Source organism: Gobius niger (assembly GCF_951799975.1).
Source record: "Gobius niger genome assembly, chromosome: 20".
NCBI classification, from domain to species: Eukaryota; Metazoa; Chordata; class Actinopteri; order Gobiiformes; family Gobiidae; genus Gobius; species Gobius niger.
This window is the reverse complement of record NC_136871.1, coordinates 20,431,874-20,450,394: the sequence shown is the minus strand read 5'-3', so window position 1 is coordinate 20,450,394 and position 18,521 is coordinate 20,431,874. Positions and strand designations below refer to the sequence as shown.

Sequence of the window (18,521 nt, the reverse complement as noted above, 5' to 3'; positions counted from 1 at the left end):
AAGTTTTAGAAAGAGACCGGATCTTGTAACCCCACAACCATATTACTGCGCCACACATATAGTGCTAGAAAATAATATAAAATAATATTCAGCTTTTTTGAGAGTGAATACTTATTTTTAATGATAACTCTTACTGTTACAGCTTAAGAAATGTTGTTGGTAAAAATCAATCTGGACAAAACTGGCGTAAGAATGCGATCCACATCAGTCCGTCCTGCGGTACATTTCAACAGTTTTGTTTTTCAAATGGAGTGAACCTTTCTTCGCTGAGGATCGCGCTAAAGTAAGGAAACAATCTTTCACTTGTGTTTTAGCCAAATAAAATATATGTTCAATATCACCCTAAGCCATGTCCTGCCAATCTATAATAATAATAATAATCTATAATAGAACAGTGATACAAAAGAACCAGATCCTAACAAACCCTAGAACACTATCGCTCAAACTCTGTCCATATTACTCTGTTGACAGAGTAATATGGACATTTAGAAGAAAGTCTCATATAAATCTATTAACACATATCTGAAGGAATGAAATCTTGAATCTTTTAACTATACTGACGAAATCAAAGCACAATAACACGTAGAAATCCAAACTTTAAATGCAAATGTGAATATTTATTCAAAATTTGAGGTCACACACACACTTAAGCATCAACATTATTAAGGTTTAATGTATAACAGGTCTTAAATGGGGTGAATGACAATTACAGTAGTTGATGGAGTATCTTTGTTACATTGGTCTAATTATCTTTAATACGGTTTGGCCTGATCGATTTACAAAGGGTTTTTAAAAGTAATGTAATAAAAATTGTCAAAGGTAGCCTGGTCTTACCTCATACTCATTTCATACAGAGGGTCTGGATCTTCACAATTGAGCTCCATTTTCAGGTGGTAGGGGTGAACTCCTTTTATAGTTTGAGACGATTGGATCTGATTTCACGTAGGCGATGTAATGCGCCCGAGTGAGTGAAGAGAGCGATCAAATGCTACACCTACAAGCCCCGCCTCCCCTGCTCGCTGATTGGTAGGTTGAAAATCAACCGATGTAACGCGGCCACTGAGATCAGACCCACACGAAACATGTAGGGAGATAATCATTGGCCGGAGTTACGGATGGCGATGGCGAGGTCAAAGGGGACATTTTGGTCAGAGCTGGAGTAGCCTGCGCTCAACACCAAGCCGACAGACACCGCAGGATGGAGGCGATCTTTCACCTGGAGGCCATGGAGGTGGACAGCACTTGTTTTGGAGGACGGGTTTGGCACCGTGGTGGTCAGCCTAGTGGCGCCCGAGAGGAGCCAGGTGCGCCTGGTTTGACCACTTCTCTCCTTGTGTGGGTCCCCAGAGGCTCTCCAGTATACTCGCTCAGGCCCAGCGCGGGTACTCTCGTGGAGCCGCACTGAGCTGCTCTTTAAAGCTACTGCGGCCGGCGCTTGGTCGAGCCCGTCCAGGGCTTCATTATGTTGCAAAAAGTGCTTTTAACAATTGTGATCAAAAAACAGTTTCCCCAACCACGAAAAACGGATGGAATTAGCCCAAGGCTGCAATCCAGTGTGGCATGTTTACATGCACGAGACCCATGTATGTTAATTAACACGCACTGTCCCGACCAAATAAACCAATAAATTAATTAATTACAAAATTAAAGACAAAATTAAATTTGTAAAGCTATTTTTTTTTACCAGGATTTGCTCCAAATGGTAAATTGTCGACTTAAAAGGAGCGTATACGATTATACTGAGCTCAAAAATGTATATATTTTTAAAGAAAAATAAATGAGAAACACAATGTTTGAAATGGAGGGAAGACTATCGTGACCACGAGGATGGTCACCACAACAAAGAGAAGTTTTATAAGAGAGCGAGATCAGGCCGTACCTCTAATTTTGAAGGCAACATTAATACTCCATCAATTACTGATACATATTCAACAAAGAGTAAAACATTTGTGTGACACACATAGTGAGGCAGTTAATAAGTACATTAGTCACTTTGTTAGTAAAGAGTCTTTGGTCTCGTCCAGAGGGTCCATGGCCAGCAGCAGCTTCAGACTTGTTTCATGAGTGTCATCAAAGAAACAAATAGTTGAAATCTGTTTCTTTCTTTGTGATAGGACAGTCTTTGCATGGAAATCCACTGTCTGTGGGGGAACTTTGTCTGACCTCAAACACAAGGCCAAGATGTTGGAGATTTAGCAGGGCTGGCCACCTTCCCCCCATTTCAATCCTGAATCCAGAGGAGTGTGGCTTTTCAGCAGATGTTAAAAGCTCAAGGAAGTTTCATCTTTGTGAATGAGTTTTAACATTAGTATCAGTTCCTGTTTTTACTTTTAGTGGGTTCTTTGCTATCCCAGTGGGGGTCTTGCTTCTGGCAAAAGGAGAAACAAAGGAGTGCCAGGCTGGAGAGGATGGAAGTCATCCATCTTGTTTAGATCCTAGGAGTTTAATTCTAAGTTCAGTCCCAAAGAATTCATTATGCTATGTCATTACTTGAGTAAAAGCATCTTTGTAACAAAAATATGACGGTAAACTTCTGAAGACGACCCAGTTCCTGATCACCTCTAAACATTTGTCATACGTTCTTAAACTAAAGGAGTGATTAAACTCACACCAGCTGTTCCCCTTATTTCCCTCTGCAGGCCTGAGCTCTGAGGCAACAAGTGGCCGTCCCAGGAGGAGAGTGTCCCAACACAGGAGACTTGAGCCGAGGACGTTGAGCTGAAGAAACAACCTAAATGCAGGTACAAAGCGGTGCTGCCCGCAACAGCAGCCACAGAACGAGGTCCACTGCAGCTGCTTGGAGCCCTGCCCCGGGTCCTGCACATGGGGGGGGGTTGGTGACCCATCTGTCCCAGAGCTGAACTCAGAAAAGCTATCTTGTCGCTGCCCAGTCCGGTTACACATAGTACCCTCACGCCCCATAATGTCACGCCCTATCCTCTCTCGCAATGTCCTAGCCCTCGCTAATGTCCCGCGCGATGTCCTACCCCTCACTAATGCCCCGCGCGATGTCCTACCCCTCGCTAATTTACCCCATGCCGTCCCATCCTGGACTATCAAATCTCTACCAAACTGAGCTCAGTAAAAGCAAATTTTATGCCATTGATGTGAGAGAACCTTCCCCCCTACTCCTGTAACCACCGTCCTGTCCTAATCCTCCCCCCCCCCTACTCCTGTAACCACCGTCCTGTCCTAAACCTCCCCCCTCCCTTACTCCTGTAACCACCATCCTGTCCTAATCCTCCCCCCGCCCTCAAGTCCTACAACCACCGACCAGTCCTAACACCGGCCCTGTCACACCAATGGCAGCAAATTTACCTCTCTGACGACTAATCAGCTTTTCGTAGGGTCCGCTCGCCGCAGAGGCCCCTCCCACCCCACTGTGCGGGACCCCGGGGTCTGAGGCTTCCAGACGCAGCTGCAGGTCCTCGCTCTGTGGCCCGCTGTCGTTCGAGCAGCATCATCCTTGCACCTGCATTAAGCTGTTTCCTCAGCTCAACGTTGTCTGGGCCCTGGTCTCTTGTAGGGGGCGTTCTCCTCCTGGGATGGGCGCCTGGTGCCTCAGTGCTCCGGCCTGCGGAGGAAACCAACGGGAGCTGAGATGTGTGTTTATCCCCGAGAAGAATATATTCATATTTTAGAAGACACAGTTTTCATTTGACCGAACAACTTTTACTATTAAAATAAGTTCAAGCACTTTACTTGAGTAAAAGCATCTTTGTAGCTTCAAAAACAGACAGTTCCTGATCAACTCTAAACATTTGTCATACATTCTTACTCTTTTACCCAAACCGTACAGAGTTTAAGAGGGAGGGAGTGATTAAACTCACACCAGCTGTTCCCCTTATTTTGCTCTGCAGGCCTGAGCTCTGAGGCAACAAGTGGCCGTCTCAGGAGGAGAGCGCCCCCTACAGGAGACCAGAGCCCAGACAACGTTGAGCTGAAGAAACAACCTAAATACAGGTACAAAGCGATGCTGCCCGCGACAGCAGCCACAGAACGAGGTCCACCGCAGCTGCGTGGAGCCCTGCCCCGGGTTTTGCACATGGGGGGGTTGGTGACTCATCTGTCCCAGAGCTGAACTCAGAAAAGCTAACTTGTCGCTGCCCAGTCCGGTTACACACAGTACCCTCACGCCCCATAATGTCACGCCCTATCCTCTCTCGCGATGTCCTAGCCCTCGCTAAAGGCCGCGTGATGTCCTAGCCCTCGCTAAAGGCCGCGCGATGTCCTAGCCCTCGCTAAAGGCCGCGTGATGTCCTAGCCCTCGCTAAAGGCCGCGTGATGTCCTAGCCCTCGCTAAAGGCCGCGCGATGTCCTAGCCCTCGCTAAAAGCCGCGCGATGTCCTACCCCTCGCTAAAGGCCGTGCGATGTCCTACCCCTCGGTAGTGTCCCGCGCGATTCCTACCCCTCACTAATGCCCCGCGCGATGTCCTACCCCTTGCGCGATGTCCTACCCCTCGCGCGATGTCCTACCCCTCGCTAATTTACCCCATCAAATCTCTACCAAACTGAGCTCAGTAAAAGCAAATTTCATGCCATTGATGTGAGAGAACCGCCCCCCCCCCCTACTCCTGTAACCACCGTCCTGTCCTAATCCCCCCCCCCACTCCTGTAACCACCGTCCTGTCCTAATCCCCCCCCCCTACTCCTGTAACCACCGTCCTGTCCTAAACCTCCCCCCTCCCCTTACTCCTGTGACCACCATCCTGTCCTAATCCTCCCCGCGCCCTGAAGTCCTACAACCACTGACCTGTCCTAACACCGGCCCTGTCACACCAATGGCAGCAAATTTACCTCCCTGACGCTTTTCGTAGGGTCCGCTCGCCGCAGAAGCCCCTCCCACCCCACCGTGCGGGACCCCGGGGTCAGAGGCTTCCAGACGCAGCTGCAGGTCCTCGCTCTGTGGCCCGCTGTCGTTCGAGCAGCATCATCCTTGCACCTGCATTAAGCTGTTTCCTCAGCTCAACGTTGTCTGGGCCCTGGTCTCCTGTAGGGGGCGCTCTCCTCCTGGGATGGCCACCTGGTGCCTCAGTGCTCCGGCCTGCGGAGGAAACCAACGGGAGCTGAGATGTGTGTTTATCCCTGAGAAGAATATCTTCATATTTTAGAAGACACAGTTTTCATTTGACTTAATAGTAAAAGTTATAGTAAAGTTTTGAGTTTAAGTAATTTTGACCTATTTACATATTAATTTGTTGATGCTTTGGTCTTAGTGGCACCATTTCTACAACTGTCACTGAAGGATCGTTCAGAAATCGTTCTCGCTCTGGAGGAAAATCCCCAAATGTGAGCAAAGCGTGGTTATTGTGGCCTTCGCTCATGTTGGCGCTGTTCGCTGGCTCAAATGTTTGCTCTCGTGCGGCGCTTTCAAAGTCTTGACTTTCACACCAACGTCTTTCATTCTCAAATTGCGTCTCTGACCACTGTCGTTCTCTGGCATGAAAGAACGACAGCCAGAGCCTGTCACGCTCCTGTCTCCATATTTCTCTCTGAAGGAGACCTGATCTCTCCTCTCTCCACTGACGCTCTCTGTCATGGAGCTCCTGGATCTTTTGTTTAAGTTTGTCTTTTTCAGAAAACGCTTCAGCTCCTTCTGTAACACTGTCAGAAGTGTCTTGGGCGTTTTCTATTTTGCTAATGTCACAAATGTTTGTAAAAGTCGATCAAAACTGTGAGAAAGTGCTGTTGCGTTTGCTAAGACGGCGTTGCAATGTGAACTAAACCAACAGTTGGGCAGAAATGACCTGGACTCACCATAGCAACAGACACAGCATTCCATATGGAGCAGGAAGGAATGTGTCATGACACACTTTGGAATATGACCTGTTGCTAGGTTACAAGGTAGATTCCACTTTCCCAGGTCAAAGGTCATGGTACATTACACCAACGTGGCTAAAACTGAAAATTGCAAATGGTCTCAACTTATAAAGCGCTTTTCCACTTACATTAGGCACTCAAAGCGCTTTACAGCAAGGATCATACTCTCATTCACACACCGATGTACGCAGACACTGGGGGCAATGTGTCTTGCCCAAGGACACAACGACAGTGTGCACTTTCATTAGGTGGGATTCGAACCCCCGACCTTCCGATCATGAGACGACCCGCTGTACCAGCTGCACCTCTGTCGCCCCTATAATAATGATTTCTCTTAAAAGGTGCTCCATCTCAAAGCGCTAAAACTAAATTAAAATGAACACTGCATGAGTGCATCTAGTAGTTGTGGGAGGACCCCCAAACCCCCCTTCAGAGTACCCTCCCACACTTTCAATAGGTTCTGATGGCCATGTGGGGTGGTGCCAAACCCCCTCTGATCCATATGCAGCTCCTGATGTGCTCAGTCATGTAGATCGTAGACTTGCTTTTGGCTTAGAATTTAGTACAATTACGAGACACTATCGCCATGAAAAAGCCCCCCAGCTCAGGACCGACCAATGTCTCACTCCAAAGTTTGGTGAAGAGTTGGCAGGCCTGCTAGTGATTCTTTCACTGTCAGTATGGTCTGCGTTTTGGCCCAGTTTTACATTAAATGCTGGGAGCAGGGATTCAAACCTCCAACCTTCCGATCACAAGACGACCCGCTCATCCCAACACACCCCTCATCCCCTACCCACCCCTCATCCCAACACACCCCTCATCCCAACACACCCCTCATCCCAACACACCCCTCACCCCCTACACACCCCTCATCCCAACACACCCCTCATCCCAACACACCCCTCACCCCCTACACACCCCTCATCCCAACACACCCCTCATCCCAACACACCCCTCATCCCCACACACCCCTCATGCCAACACACCCCTCACCTCCAACACACCCCTCATCCCAACACACCCCTCATCCCAACACACCCCTCATCTCAACACACCCCTCACCTCCAACACACCCCTCATCCCAACACACCCCTCATCCCAACACACCCCTCACCCCCTACACACCCCTCATCCCAACACACCCCTCACCCCCTACACACCCCTCATCCCAACACACCCCTCATCCCAACACACCCCTCACCCCCTACACACCCCTCATCCCAACACACCCCTCATCCCAACACACCCCTCACCTCCAACACACCCCTCATCCCAACACACCCCTCATCCCAACACAGCCCTCACCCCCTACACACCCCTCATCCCAACACACCCCTCACCCCCTACACACCCCTCATCCCAACACACCCCTCACCCCCTACACACCCCTCATCCCAACACACCCCTCATCCCAGCACACCCCTCATCCCAGCACACCCCTCATCCCAACACACCCCTCACCTCCAACACACCCCTCATCCCAACACACCCCTCATGCCAACACACCCCTCACCTCCAACACACCCCTCATCCCAACACACCCCTCATGCCAACACACCCCTCACCCCCTACACACCCCTCATCCCAACACACCCCTCATCCCAGCACACCCCTCACCCCCAACACACCCCTCATCCCAACACACCATGACAACACACACACATGCAGGGATCGCAAATGTTTGCAGCAACAGTTAGCAGATTTATAAAAGATCGTGAACAGATAAACAGCTGACTGACTTTAATAATTCAAAGGGAAGAGAAGAGAAGAGAAGAGAAGAGAAGAGAAGAGAAGAGAAGAGAAGAGAAGAGAAGAGAAGAGAAGAGAAGAGACGAGACGAGACGAGACGAGACGAGACGAGACGAGACGAGACGAGACGAGACAAATTGAGTTAGATGGCCAAACCAAGAAGACTATGTTTAATATCAGTACGCTCTCAAATAAGCTCTGATAAACCCTTGTTAAGATGTCGTTACTGACTTCAAAACCTCTCAAATAGTGCGGCAGGAAAAGCCTTTGCGCTGCTTTCTTGTGAATACAGTCAACAGGTTCATTAAGTGTGAACAGTGGATTTGACGGCTCCAGTTTCCTTTGGCTGGTGAAGCACATTTCTTAAGTTTTATTTACGTTTAGCTGCCGATTAAAAGGGAAGTTCGCAAACAGTTCATCATCGAGCCATGTAGCCAAATAGCCTTTAAATTCACCCGTGTTGGGTCAAGGATGTAAAGCACTTGTGGAGCCAGAATGAGACATGACCTTTGCATCACTCCAGCTGCAGGCAACGTCCCATCTGGCAATGCATAGGTTGGCTGCCGCACATTACAGGGCAGTACTTTTTGGGATGGTAGGAGTCCAGAGCTGCAGGTGAGAGTCCCTGATACAGTTTATAAGCAAAACAGGACAGAGCAATAGTTGACTGCAGTGTTCTGTAATACTCAGATGTTATTTCCGATCGATACGGCATCTGAAGAATTATACATACAGCGCCGTTGAAGACAGTTCACCAGCATATCAGCACTGGCAATACTTGAGACGAGATTTATGATCAGTCTGGTGGTATTTGGAAGGTCAAATATTTATGATATGGTAATTTGTGTGAAGGGTTTGAGAACCAATGGCCGAGAGAATACACGCTCTATAGCAAGCACAAGCGCAGAGCTTTCTTTCTACTTTTACCAGACATGTTCTGATTTAGTTTCATATGAAAAGTGTGTGATTTTTTTCCCCCTGTACATTTATATGTGTGTAATGGTGAAAAGACATTTAGAGACTCTATCTATCTACTCTATCCATGTAAGAACCTGAAACGCTTTCACCATTCACACAAAATGTCACAGTACTTCCTTGGTTTTGATGAGGTCACTCTTTCTACTGTGATTTACACTAAGAATATACTGTATTGCAGATCTTGCAGCATACAAATGTGAATTAATAGTCATGATTGCCTTTGATGCTTTAAAATAAACAGATGCGTAAAATGCATTATGCTTTACATATCTTCGGAGTGTTGCTGTAACCGTAGCCGTCATATAGAGGACAGACGATCTGTTGACTACATGAGAAGGTGTTTTTTTTTTTTTTCAGATTCAGATGAGATGTGTCAGGGTGTTTTATGTCAAAATACAAGATGCTACATGACCGCAATCAATGTCAACAGTTTTCAGTCTGAAAATAAGACTGGGTCTCATAGATCTTAGTTAAATGTGGAACATCGAATGAATGAAACATTTCTATTATAACAGGCGTACAGCATGTTTGCAATCATTATTATGCATGAAATCGAATCTCCTCTTCAAAATGCACAGTGAATGTCAACATGTTCTAGCTAAATTTGCCAAAGAACTGTTTTCAATCATGTTGCGTTCAGTTCCTGTCGCTGTCTCCCTGTATTGCTCCAAGGCATAATGAACCCGTCTCCGTCAATTGTTCTCAGTTTTTGACAATGCACTGGAGGACATTTTGAGTGTGCTACTCACTGAAGTTTTGGAAATCTCAACAAAATGTCGACCACTTGGCAACGTAGGGCTCAATAGAAGACAAGGTCAAGGACTTGCGACGTTACACACCAGTTAAAAAAAGTCATCTTTTCAGTGCTGCTTTTTATGTAAGCAGCATTGTGTTTTTATGCTTGTTGCAATAGTTATTATTATTATCATTATCATTATTATTATCATTATTATTATTATTATTATTATTATTATTATTATTATTATTATTATTATTATTATTATTATTATTATTATTATTATTATTATTATTATTATTATTATTGGAACAGGGACAATGTACAGAACCATTAGTCTTTACAAGAGGAGATGGTTTGTACCAGATTTAGCTCAGCAGCTATTTTCCATCCGCAGTCCCTGGACAGGTGTGAACATAAAGCATTACAATTATAATCTATAAATCTAATCTACAATATAATCACTATAAATAATATGTTCTATGCTTTTCCTAAAAGTGTACACAAAAAAAACTAAACAATCTCTATAGTTTACAATACATTCATTAATGCTGACACGACTGATGATCTAAAATGTACTTTTTCCAATTTCGTGTAAAACTATTACACAGACAGTTTCAGACTGTCTGGAAGTTCGTTCCACTATTTAATGGAGTGAAATGAGAAGGCACATTGTGCAAAGGCCGACAATTTTTATTTTCAAATGACACAGTTTTTATTTGCAGTGGATCAAGTAGCTCTAGTGTTTTGCTCAGAACAAAGTCTGACAAAGTTCTTCAGTGGTGGTCGAGCTGTGTTATTGGTGATTTGGAATATAGTTCTTAGATTATTGTATAAAATTAGATTGTCAAAACTAAGCAGTTTGGATATCAGGATATTGCAATGATGATGAAGTGTTTTTTTATCGAGTGCCTTTAAAGCCTGATTATACATGGATCTTAGTGGTTTCAGTGTGGTCTCCTTTGCCTGTGACCAGCTGGATAAACAGTAAGTAAAGTGAGGAATTATCATGGCGTTGAAATAAGTGAAAGCCGCCGCGACCGTCAGGCTGTTCCTCATATGTTTTAGAGAGGAAATATTATATTTAATTGTGTTGGTTACCTTTTTAATATGCTTTTTGAATGTCAGTGTTTGGTCTAAATAGAGCCCTAAGTATTTTGTTTCTGTTACATTTTTAGTGCCTCTCCATTCACATGGATATTAGGCATCTCTTTTGTATTATTTGTTTTGTGAAATACATGCCAACTGTTTTATTTGTGTTTAATGTCAGACAGGAGGATTGGAGCCGATTTTGGATTTCTTCCAATGCTAAAGACAACTTTGAGGCCACTGTCTGCATATCCTTTCCATGTGTGAATATGACGGCATCATCTGCATACATAATTATATATAACACTGTGAGTTCACACTTACTTTGGGCCCCTTGTGTTACAATCAAGAGCTGCTTGGTGTCCGCCTTGTGATGCCCGGCCAAGGCTGTACTCCACCTAAACCCAAAGCTGCACTGGGAATATAAAGAAACGAATGAATGAAAATTAAATGTATCCATGTTTATATGTAAATGGTACAGTTTCGATCCACACAGTCTATCAAAACCTCAATAGTTGGAGTCTAACTGAAAGTACATTACACATAAATGCATGAGCAAAGATCTATAATTAAGTGTTATGATTGCTGACTGACTCTGTAATGACCTGTTTACCCCGCTCTCGCCTCTGATTGTCCACGGCTCTCTTCCATAAATGCAAAGCCATGGTCGCTCCACCCCCTCCTCCTCTCTCTCTCCTCCACTTTGAATCCCAGTTTTGTCTCCCTCAGACGTGATGCGGTGGCAGCACAGTTTTCTCTGCCTTCCTCTCCTCCGGTGCGCCCAGTGATGTCCTCTCGGAAATAAGTGCCACAACTCTGCCCAATTATTTTCCGGCACCTTTTTATTTAGTTAATGAAGAGTGAATGTTAAACGTTGGAGCAAAGAATCACAACATCAAGGTGAGTCCTTTTGAGTTTTGTGGCGTTTTGAGGCGGGTCTAAATGTTCTTTAATCAGTCTTCTTTTTTTGCACTAGTAAACAGTAACTTTCAAGTTATGCATGTGTGTATTAACTGTGCCATAAATAGCCTATTAAATGAAAAGCGGGCAAATGCATATATTAAGCATATCTGGCCAAACACCTGAGCAATCTCCCACGATTGAGGGCAATTTGATCAGTGCTATTGTTGCTTGGACGGACGTGATATAACAATTTCAATTTGGGAGTTCTGTTGTTGCAAATTAGCTTTGTTTTACACTTTTGGCTTTTGGCCATGCATTATTTTTTCCTTCACTTGTTGGTGGTCTAGAATTTGAAAGTGAATTGTTTGTACACAATGATGCGTTTACTGCTCGACTCCATTACATTCCCCATTTTCCTCCCGCAGACCATTAAGGTTTCTTTTGACAGGGCAAGGTAGAGGCCAGTCGTTACCTTTAGGGTGACAATCGCACAATATTTTGATTTCTGTCGCTGAATTGTGTATTCTGTAAACAGTGCCATTTGCAGGTGGTATTTGCGATTACCATGAAAGGCCGGGTCAATTTTGCACCTCTTGAATTAACAATTAACAAGTAGATTATGATGTTAAGTCGAGACACGTGGGGGTATCGAAAAAGCCTTTCAGAGTGGCATTTTCCTTAATGGATGCAGTACTCAAGTGGCATTTATTTTCACTTCATGAGTGCCGATTTATTTCCCCCTCCATCTTGCCAAGGCAACTGTATTTGTAGAGCTCAATTCATACACAAGTGATTCACAGTTACCCACGTGTTTTACAGTTGCATAAAATTACAAGATGGCAGATACAATCATTCCAAAAAACATCAATATAATCATGAATTAATTACATTAGAAGCGCAGATGAAACACTGCATAGAATCAATATTGCTGGTATGGTCTTTCACACAATCACTTTGCTGTATACCTTTTGCTTTAAAGGTGCATTATGCAAATGTTTATGTAATAATAAAAACGTTGATTGGTGTTTGCTTGGGTGGTCAACATAGCGCCTTTACTTACCATCCCGATGTCCTGCAGGACGCTCCAGGATCAATTGTTTTTTCATAGTTTTCACTGTTGATGGAACCGTATCCATGGTTACAGACAGTAGGAGGAAAATGTATGTGAACGCTGAGGATTTTCTCATATTTCTGCCTAAATTGGTCAAAAATGTGGTCTGATCTTCATCAAAATCATAAGAATGAACAAACAGTGTCTGCTTAAACTAATACCACCCAAACATTTACATTTCATCATATTCTTTATGTAAACATTCATAGGATAGGGAGGAAAAAGTAAGTGAACCCAGGAGTCTCACTGAACTGCAGCTGTTTTGTAAAGATGAAAGGTCCAAGATTGATCCTGATTGTTGTGAGCGTCTAATCTGCAACTACAGAGAAGTAGCTATTGCCACAAAAGAAGGGTCAGCCAGATATTTAATAAAGGGGTTCACTTGCTTATTCCACGCTGTTGTGAATTCATTTTTCTATTGATGATAGCACATTGTCCAGGCCCTGAGGCAACTAAACAGCCCCACACTGTGATTCTCCCCGCTCCATACTTCACAGTGTGCATAGGGTTTTGATATTGATGTGCTGTTCCATTTTTCCTCCACACATGACGTTGTGTGTTCCTCCTAAACTATTCAACTTTGGTTTGTGAAAGAGCTCTTGCTGCACAGCAAAACTGGAACAATATAATGTGAACTGATTAACCCAAAATTGAATAGTTTGGGTTTATACACATATTTTGCAGAAAGACCTGAGACTTTCACAACAGCGTGGAATAAGTAAGTGAACCCCTGTATTAAACAGGTGGCTGACCCTTCTTTTGTAGCAATAACTGCTTTCCTGTAGTTGCAGATTAGACGCTCACAACGATCAGGATGAATCTTGGACCATTCCTTTACAAAACTGTTGCAGTTTAGTACTTTTTCTTCCCGGTCCTGTGAATGTTTACTTGTCATGGCCATTAAAAATATGGTAACATGTAATTGTTTGGGTGGTATTAGTTTAAGCAGACACTGTTTATTCATTCTTGCGATTGTGATGAAGATCAGACCACATTTTATGATGATTATATTCCGAAAACCTACCAGAAATCCTATTTAAAAACAAAACAAAAAAACGGAAATAAAACTGGTCCTGAAGCATTGTAGGAGCCGGAATGGAAAGCAAAGGCGCCAAGCTTGCCCCCCCCCCCCCCGTACAGCCACTGCATCACTGACATAAAAAGTTGCATAGTGTACCTAAATAATAAATAATAATAAAAACATGGGTGTTGTGTTGTCTAAAAATGAATCATTACTTTGCATTTAATGGTCAAAATGTTTTTTACAAGATACAAGTGATTTATTTGTTTTCCATACTAGCCAACCTCACTTGAGAACGCTCTCTATTTTTTGACTGCTGCCAAACAGTGACTTTGTAGTACTTCCTGGAAGATAATTGGCTCGAGCATGTGTCTGTGAGTCACCGCGCGCCCGTCCTAGAAATGTGGGCTTTGTGCAAAAAGTTGAAAGTAAAAATCATTTTCATTTTATATGCTAACCCGGTACCAGGACGTGATTCAAGTGGATTAGATGAACAAAGCATTTTATAATATATTTTCCCTTCCCTTTCACAGACGGCGGCCTGTTGAAGTAGATCACTCCGAAACTAAGGCAGGGCACGATGACGTCCGTCGGTGGTTCGCACGATTTCTTCTCAGAAATGGAGCGCTCTTTAATGGCTTCCTCCGCCAACTGGTCCAGAATGTTCCTCAATGCCAGCTTGCCGATGAACAACACTGCAAGAAATGCGAGCGAACAATTTGTGGATCTCAATCTATACGACATCCTGGGGCCTAAGCGGTCGCCATTTTCCCTCCCAGTCACCACCATCTACCTGCTGATTTTCTTAACTGGCCTTTCAGGAAATCTACTCACCTGTGCCGTCATTGCCAAGCACAAAAAGATGCGCAACCCCACCAACTTTTACCTCGTCAGCCTCGCTGTTTCCGACTTGCTTGTTCTGATGTTTGGGATGCCATTGGAAATCTATGATCTTTGGCAAAACTACCCTTTCCCCTTTGGCGAGGGGGGCTGCTACTTCAAAACCTTTCTTTTCGAGACTGTTTGCTTTGCTTCAATCCTCAATGTGACAGCGTTGAGTGTGGAGAGGTATATTGCTGTCGTGCACCCGCTTAAGACGCGCTACCTATCTACAAACCAGCACGCCAAGAGGGTCATCACCGTTATATGGGTCGCGTCTATGATCTGTGCCATTCCTAACACCTCGTTACACGGCATCTTCTACCTTCCGGAACAGATGGAGGAGTCGGCGATATGCACCGTGCTCAAACCTTTGTGGATTTATAATATGGTCATGCAAATCACCACAGTTTGCTTCTATTTCATTCCTATGGTGGTCATTAGCATTCTGTATCTCGTTATGGGGCTGCATTTGGGCAGGGACCGAAGCCAACGCAGGGAGACGCTGGACAGTGGCTACAGCAGCCACACGCGCATGAAAATCAGCGCAGAGAATGGACGCAGGAGACAGGTCATCAAAATGCTCTGTAAGTGTCTCTCATGTATTTCCTAAAAAGTGCCTCTGACGCCGAGACATGTGGAGCAAAAACAGCTAAAAAATAATGACAGTGTTTTTTTGTTTTTTTTCATTTACATTCCCCTTCAATTTACATACAACGCTTTTTCTTTATTACATATAAGACAAGGGACATTGACAAGACAAACAATTTAGACAAATAACACAAAAGACTAGACACACAAACAAGACGAAAAAAAAAAAAAAAAACTGACGGAAAAAAAAAGAAAGAAAAAGAACTCATTCATTCACACAAAAAACGCACACGTTACACTGGTGGTGCTTCTTTGAATGAACTGTTAAAGGAAAAAAGAAAAAGTTTAGCATTACAAAGTTAGAATTAGCAACCATTAAAAAAGAAAAAAGAAAAAAAAATGAGTTAAGCTGAGCTAGCGTTGGGGCAGTTACAGGGCATCAAATATTGCTTTCCACACAGAGTTGAACTGTTTTTGTTTATTATGATCTACTGACATAGTTTTCTCAATGTTTAAATAATATTTCATTAAGTTTTTCCATTTATCCAACCCTGGGGTATCTGTGCTTTTCCAATTTTGTAACAGCAGCTTCTTATAGACTAATGAGGAAAGTATTAATTGCCATCCCATAGGATATTTCATTTTTGTCACCTTTTGGAGTAAGCAGGCTTCTTAAAAAAAAAAAAAAAGACAGTGTTAGCGTTTATATTGATCATTCTTTTTTGCACTCCATCGTGGCTTCAGAAGTCATATTTCACTCTGTATTAAACTCACATGCAAGCCACATTTGTTTATTTTAATGATTCATTTACTGTATAAATGGAATTAATTGTCTTCTTCCAAATTTAAAGGCGCGTTATGCAAATTTGATGTAAAAAAAAAAAAAAAAAAAGTCGATATTAATATGTATTTGACCTTTCAGTGACTCAGCGAAGGCTTGGTTGGTTTTTCTCTGTTGAATGAGCTGTATCCTTGGTTACATATGCACTCCATTCTGAAAGCGAAGCCGCCAAGCTAACCCTCCAAACAGCCACTGGGTCACTGAAAAGTCAAAAATACACTAATATCAACTTTTTTTTCTTCGTAAAAAGTTGCACCTTTAACCTCTTACCCCCAAATCTAAAAGGTTTACCTGTCGTCTTGTCACTTTTTTCAACGCTTCTTTTTTTCCCGTCACATTTTTGACATTTTTCTGTCGCTCTTTTGAGTTTTAATCAGGTTTTTGTCGCTCCTTTGTCGCATTTTCATCCTCATTTTCATTTCATTTGTGTTGCTATTTTGACACTTTTTCTCATGAAGCTTTGACATTTGGGTGAAGCCAAACCGGAGAAAATGTGTTATCAGTTCAGGTGGGGGTTAAGTGCTGCACATTTTATAACAACCACTTCTAAGCATAGACCTAAAAATAACTGACTGTTTCACACTTCTCACCATGTATGTTATTAACGTGGAGATGCAAGGGAATCCAAGATGGCTTCTTCTTCATTAATATGCATTACTTAACACCTTTTGAAATCTACTGTGCATAAACTTGCGTGATCATTAAAAAAAAACAACACACACATAAGTGGTCTGTGACTTTTTTACTGGGCTTTTCTTTTGAAGTTTAAAACAACCGAATTAAAGTAACAGCACATTTCTTTTTGTTCTTGTCCTCAGCGATTGTTGTGGCAGTGTTTGGGCTCTGCTGGGCTCCCTTTCACATAGAGCGGCTCCTGTGGAGTTCCATCAGCCATTGGACTGACCTCATGCACAACATTTACCAGTACGTGCACCTTCTGTCGGGTGTGCTCTTCTACCTCAGCTCTGCAGTCAACCCCATCATCTACAGCCTCCTGTCCACGCGCTTCAGGGAGTCTTTTAGGGAGCTCGTCTGTTCGCACGTCGATGAGAGCAGCTCGGTCAGAGGCTCTCCTCCCTTTCCCAAAATCCTGCTCCACTCCACCGTGTCCGGGCCCAGGGAGGAGAGGAGCAAAGACTCTAACGCATACCCTCTTCTGCCCCATGCCCTATCACTCACTATGGACTCAACCATTCTCACCTGCTCGAGGAAAGACTCAGACCTCACGACCTCTGGATTTTAATTAACTTCATCTATTGAAAAGAAAACTGCAACAAGAGAAACAACTTTCTGTAAATGTCTGTTATATGGACCAAAATGAAAGATAAAAGAAAGGCAAGATATACTATATACCTTGTTTACAGTTGGAATTAAAATTAATCTAGGGTTGCTAGGAAAATGCACTCAAATGCCAGCAACTGGTAAATACTCAGAGCCTGACCCTCTTGAGGCAGCCCTATTGGTAGCGTTGAAAATGAGCAGTAATTAAAAGTGTTATGAGCATGTGGTTTTAAAATATGACCATCGACAGAAATACGGATAAAATGGTGTAACTTCTCAGTCATCCTGCTTGTTCATTCAAGCTTGTGAAGTTAAAAAAAGACAACTGGACTTAAATTTCTCTATACAGACACCAAACGTTCAGAGAGCCTCCTCATGACAGTTTTTAGTGACCGTGTGGGCATGGATGGTCTCTTTTGGATTTCATCCCCTTAAAGGGGGGGTATTATGCAAAATTGACTTTTTCAAGCTTTACATCATGTTATTATGTCATTCCCTCATTAACAACATGCCTGAAGTGTTGCCTTGGCACATTCACGTATTTTTGAGTAATCTGTAAAACCTCTGATGGCGGCCATTTTAGGGATAGGTTTGCCTGAGTCCTCCTAGGAACGCCCCCACCTCCTGGAGACGCCTCCGGGCTTTCGTCACCAGCCGAATAACCAACCACTGCTCCTCAGCAGAACCCCCTCCCCACTGATGCCACAGACAGCGTGTGGAGGGGGCGTGTCGGAAAGGGTCAGAGGTTCTTAAAGAGACAGAGGCCTATTTCAAGACATTCGCTACAGCCATTTTGAGAGAGCAATTTTATACAAGGCAGTTTTTCTAATTTACTGCATTTACAGACCAACAGAAGGTTTCGTCATCATTGTAGGGTGCTATAGACTGGTGCTATGTGATTGAAAAAAGCCTAATACCCCCTCTTTAAGGTTTACAAGCAAGAAATATAAGGGCTTCAGTGGAAAACTGGGACCATGTTTGAGGAAAACACATTGTTCTGACAAGTTCTGCTTTTGGGTTTCTTGTACTGACTTGCCACTTGATCTGAATCTGAGGTTAAGAATGTGCTCTGAATCACAGAGTATTAACTACCCCTAATGAGACGATAAGTGTGTGTTGTGTGGAGAAAAGGAGTCTCTGTGTGTCCAGGAAAGACAGACAGTTGTTATTTATGTCTGCTTGTGCCAACTTGATGTTTCAATCAATCAATCAATCAAACTTTATAAAGAGCTTTTCATACCGAAAGGTATCAAAAAGTGCTTTACAGATTACAACATTTAAAACAATATGCCTGGCACAACCTTCCATATATATATGTTATATATTAGGATTAAATAAATAGATGTCAGTTAAGCTAAAAAGGTGGGTCTTGAACGTTCTCTGCAGCCCTGAGCTCCTCCTCAGGTGGTTCCAGAGGCGAGGGCCGTAATACTGAAAAGACGCCTCACCATGAGTCTTTTTGTTGACTTTAGGAATAACTAGGAGACCCCTGCCGGAGGAGCGAAGGGGCCGTGAAGGTTC

General features: G+C 43.6%; 1 protein-coding gene across 1 annotated transcript; it reads left to right on the top strand.

Moving 5' to 3' along the window:
- The first annotated feature begins 13,950 nt into the window (after window positions 1-13,950).
- Window positions 13,951-17,429, top strand: nmur3 (neuromedin U receptor 3). Its single transcript, XM_079578770.1, has 2 exons — window positions 13,951-14,874; window positions 16,538-17,429. The coding sequence occupies exons 1-2, from the start codon at window positions 13,989-13,991 to the stop codon at window positions 16,960-16,962; spliced, it is 1,311 nt and encodes a 436-aa protein (XP_079434896.1). The 5' UTR covers window positions 13,951-13,988; the 3' UTR covers window positions 16,963-17,429.
- Window positions 17,430-18,521: the final 1,092 nt, after the last annotated feature.

Bases quoted from the DNA above. Each gene is read 5' to 3' on its own strand.
- nmur3 (XM_079578770.1), top strand. From the start codon at position 13,989: ATGACGTCCGTCGGTGGTTCGCACGATTTCTTCTCAGAAATGGAGCGC. The intron at 14,875-16,537 runs GTAAGTGTCTCT...TCTTGTCCTCAG, and splicing joins ACAGGTCATCAAAATGCTCT to CGATTGTTGTGGCAGTGTTT.